The 4,514-nt window shown below is 51.8% G+C and overlaps 1 protein-coding gene across 2 annotated transcripts in view; it reads left to right on the forward strand.

The window, feature by feature from the left end:
• The first annotated feature begins 3,123 nt into the window (after window positions 1-3,123).
• DNASE2 (deoxyribonuclease II, lysosomal) overlaps window positions 3,124-4,514 on the forward strand; it is a 6,277-nt gene continuing 4,886 nt past the window's right edge. For both annotated transcript variants that reach the window (XM_011994905.1, XM_011994906.1), the window contains exons 1-3: window positions 3,124-3,423; window positions 3,561-3,741; window positions 3,833-3,911. In XM_011994905.1, the coding sequence (XP_011850295.1) occupies window positions 3,209-3,423; window positions 3,561-3,741; window positions 3,833-3,911 (475 nt within the window). In that variant the 5' untranslated portion in view covers window positions 3,124-3,208. The remainder of the gene's footprint in view (window positions 3,424-3,560; window positions 3,742-3,832; window positions 3,912-4,514) is intronic.

Raw genomic sequence — 4,514 nt, forward strand, 5'->3', positions numbered from 1 at the left:
GCTTCAGCGTTTGCCTGAATTTTGGGGTTTTGGAGGCTGGAAGATAGCAGGAGGCTGTAAACCTAGAGGTCATATTAGAGGGCCTTACACACCCTCATCTCCTAAACTACAGTGACACCCCTTAACTCCAACAAGCCTCCTTGGGCACTGCAGGCCTTGCTGTCCTCTCTTTTCCCGCCCAGTTCAGGCTGCACCATGTTTGTCTTCTGCCTCAAACCCTGGGGACATTGACAGCAAACATCTCCCTGCATTTGAGAATCCACAGCCTGCGACTGCCCAGGGGGTTCATCTTGCCCACTGCCCAGATAGAGCCAATTTATCCAGACAGACGGATTGCAATAGAGAAAGAGTTTAATCCACATACAGCCAGCTAAATGGGAGATGGGAGTTTTATTACTTGAATCAGCCTCCCTGAAAATTCAGAGGCTAGGGTTATTCAAGAACAGTTTGGTGGGCAGAAGGGCTAGGGAATGGGTGCCTTGATGCAATCATGGGACTGTGGAAAACAGTTGCTGAGTCAGCTTTTGGATAGGGACCATACAGTCACTAGTCTGGGTGGGGTCATCCAGTTGTCAGATATACAAAAAGCCTAAAAAGACATCTAAAAAGGCCAGTGTAAGGTTTTGCAATACTCATGTTATTTGCAGAAATAACTGGGGAAGTTGCAAACCTTGTGACCTCCAGAATAATGGCTGGCCATCTTTGTTTTTGTTTTTGAGATAGAGTCTTGCTCTCGCCCAGGCTGGAGTGCAGTGGTGCCATCTCGGCTCACTGCAACCTCTGCCTCCTGGGTTCAAGTGATTCTCCTGTGTCAGCCTACCGAGTATCTGGGATTACAGGCACGTGCCACCACGCCTGGCTAATTTTTGTATTTTTAGAAGAGACGGGGTTTCGAAATATTGGCCAGGCTGGTTTCGAAATCCTGACCTCAGGTCACCCCCCGGCCTCAGCCTCTCAAAGTGCTGGGATTACAGGCGTGAGACACTGCACCCGGCCAGAATAATGGCTGGTCATAGTTTAACTACTACAACTACATTTTAGCAGAATTCAGGCTCCTCTCATCCTCCTAACCTAGTGCCCTGTCATCATTTCTACAAAGGCAGTTTAGTTTGGGGAAGGGCTATTATCATTTAAGCTATAAACTAAATTTCTCCCAAAATTAGCTTGGGGCCAGGCATAGGTGGCTCCCTCTTTAATCCCAGCAATTTGGCAGGCCGAGGTGGGCAGATCACTTGAGCCCAGGAGTTCAACACCAGCCTGAGCCCCAAGGCAAAACCCTATCTCTACCAAAAACGGCGAAACCCAGTCACTACCAAAAATACAAAAATCAGCAGGGCATGGTGCTGCATGCCTATAATTCCAGCTACTCAGGAAGCTGAGGCAGGAGGATTGCTTGAACCTAGGAGGCGGATGTTGCAGTGAGCTGAGATCATGCCACTGGACTCCAGCCTGGGTGACAGAGCGAGACAACGTGTCAAAAAAAAAAAAAAAAAATGTTGGCCGGGCGCGGTGACTCACGCCTGTCATCCCAGCACTTTGGGAGGCCAAGCTGGGTGGATCATAAGGTCAAGAGTTTGAGACCACCCTGGCTAACACGGTGAAACCCTGTCTCTACTAAAAATACAAAAAATTAGCTGGGCGTGGTAGCAGGCACCTGTAGTCCCCGCTACTCAGGAGGCTGAGGCAGGAGAATGGCGTGAACTGGAAAGGCGGAGCTTGCAGTGAGCCGAGATCGTGCCACTGCACTCCAGCCTGGGCAACAGAGTGAGACTCCGTCTAAAAAAAAAAAAAAAAAAAAAATTAGCTTGGCCCCACACCCAGGAATGACCAAGCAAGGGCAGTTTGGGGATTAAAGGCAAGATGGAGTTGGTTTTCTGTTATAATTTTTGCAAAGGCAGTTTCAAGCCAGTACTCAGATTCCCATAGCCCTTTGCCCTGCCATGATCCCTTGAGGCTGAGGTGGGAGAATCACTTGAACCCAGGAGTTCCAGAGCAGCCTGAGCAACATAGTGAGACCCTCATCACCACAATGAACAATTATCTGGGTGTGGTGGCACAGGCCTGTAGTACCAGCTACCTGGGAGGATCACTTGAGCCCAGTAGGTTGAGGCTGCAGTGAACCGTGATGGAGTCACTGCATTCTAGCCTGGGTGAGAAACCATTATCCTGTCTCAAAATAACAAAAACCAAACATTAAGTCACATCTTTGCTAGCTCAGGGAGTCCTGGGGAAAACGTGCAGAATGAAAAAGGGGAGTCTGGGTGGGGTGGATTACATGCCTGTAATCCCAGCACTTTGGGAGGCAAGGCAGATGGATCCCTTGAACTCAGGAGTTCAGCCTGAGCCACATGGTGAAACCGTGTTTCCAAAAAAACTACAAAAATTAACTGGGCATAGTGGCATGTGCCTGTGATCCCAGCTACTCAGGAGGCTGAGGTGAGAGGATCACTTGAACTGGGGAGGCAGAGGTTGCAGTGAGCCAAGATCATGCTACTGCACTCCGGCCTGGGCAACAGAGTGAGATATTGTCTGGGGAAAAAAGAAAAAAAAAAAAAGGAAGGAAGGAAAAAAAAAAAAAAACCCCAAGAAAGAAAAAGGGGAAGATCCACTGGAGCACAAATGCTTCTTAAGAGAACAAAGATCATGGCAGGGCACGGTGGCTCACTCCTGTAATCCTGGCACTTTCGGGGGCCAAGGCGGTTGGATCACGAGGTCAGGAGTTCGAGACAGCCTAGTCAACATGGAAAAACCCCGTCTCTACTAAAAATACAAAAATTAGCCGGGCGTGGTGGTGGGCGCATGAAATCCCAGCTACTCAGGAGGCTGAGGCAGGAGAATCGCTTTAATCAGGAAGGCGGACGTTACAGTGAACCGAGATTGTGCCATTGCACTCCAGCCTAGGCGACAAGAGTGAAACTCCATCTCAAAAAAAAAGAAGAAGAATAACAAAGGTCACAAGAGTTGGACCCAGGTTGTAGGGCTGGAAATAAAATCAAACTTGTGCCTGATCCAGAAACCGAGGCAGGAGTTGGGTCGAACAGAAGTGCATGGGCTGGGATTAGCTACCACTAAAAGGAACAGTGACCACGATCCAAGAGACGCTGGAGCGCCTGGCCCGTCGTGGGCGTGGTCTGAGCAGACTCGGGCCTGCCTTTTGCCTCTCCAAAACGCAGCGTCGCGTCTCGGGGGAGGAGTCTCTACCCTCGTGATGTCCCCGCCCGGGTTCCCAGGCAAGTTTAGGGAAATAAAAGGTGCCAGGTGCCAGTCCTGGCTTCTGTTGCAACCCATCGCCCCGCAGCCCCGACACAGATTCCTGGATCTCAGCCCCATAGCAGCGATGATCCCGCTGCTGCTGGCCGCGCTGCTGTGCGTCCCCGCCGGGGCCCTGACCTGCTACGGGGACTCTGGGCATCCTGTAGACTGGTGAGTGTGCAGCGGGGGGCCTACCATCGCCCTGGGATCCGGCGGGGGTCACTCGACCGGGATGGCTGCCTCCTCGGGGAACCCTGGGGTGCTTTCTCTTCCCTCTCCCCTATTTCTGTGCATTCTCCGACCTCCAGGTTCGTGGTCTACAAGCTGCCAGCTCTTAGAGGGTCCGGGGAGGCGGCGCAGAGAGGGCTGCAGTACAAGTATCTGGACGAGAGCTCCGGAGGCTGGCGGGACGGCAGGGGACTCATCGACAGCCCGGAGGGGGCCGTGGGCCGAAGCCTACAGCCGCTGTACCGGAGCAACAGCAGCCAGGTGAAGGGGGCCCGGGGCCAAGTAAGGGTGAAACTCTAGGGCCGCCCTGCCTGGGAGGAATTTCACGTTGTCTCCGTTTATTCGCCCCCAGCTCGCCTTCCTGCTCTATAATGACCAACCGCCTCAAGCCAGCAAGGCTCACGACTCTTCCAAACGTGGGCACACGAAGGGTGAGGACTGGATTGGGGGTTGGGGAGAGACTTGGGTCCCTATACATTTTTCCAGGCTAACCCCTGACTGCATTGGGTGGTTGGGGAGATCTGCGCTGTCAGACCCTGGGCATCTATTCCCTCCAACATTTTTTTTTTCTTTTTTTTTTTTTAAGACGGAGGGAGTTCACTCTGTCACCCAAGCTGGAGTGCAGTGGCACAATCTTGGCTCACTGCAATCTCTGCCTCTGGGGTTCAAGCAATTCTCCTGTTTCAGCCTCCCAAGTAGCTGGGATTAAAGGCGCCCGCTGTCACACCAGGCTAATTTTTGTATTTTTGGTACAGACGAGGTTTCATCATGTTGACCAGGTTGGTCTTGAACTCCTGTGATCTACATCAAGTGATCTACCCACCTTGGCCTCCCAAAGTGCTGGGATTACAGGAATAAGCCACCCTGCCCAGCCAAGTTCCTATACATTTTTCCAAACTCACCCCTGATCTCCACAGCCGGGTGGGAGATCTCCCCTATCAGACCTTAGTCATCTTTTTCCCCCATTTTATTTTCTTTGAGACAAGGTCTCACCTAGAGTCGCCCAGGCTGGAGTGCAGTATCACAGCTCACTG

This window comes from Mandrillus leucophaeus, unplaced genomic scaffold (assembly GCF_000951045.1).
Source record: "Mandrillus leucophaeus isolate KB7577 unplaced genomic scaffold, Mleu.le_1.0 Scaffold463, whole genome shotgun sequence".
Lineage (NCBI taxonomy): Eukaryota > Metazoa > Chordata > Mammalia > Primates > Cercopithecidae > Mandrillus > Mandrillus leucophaeus.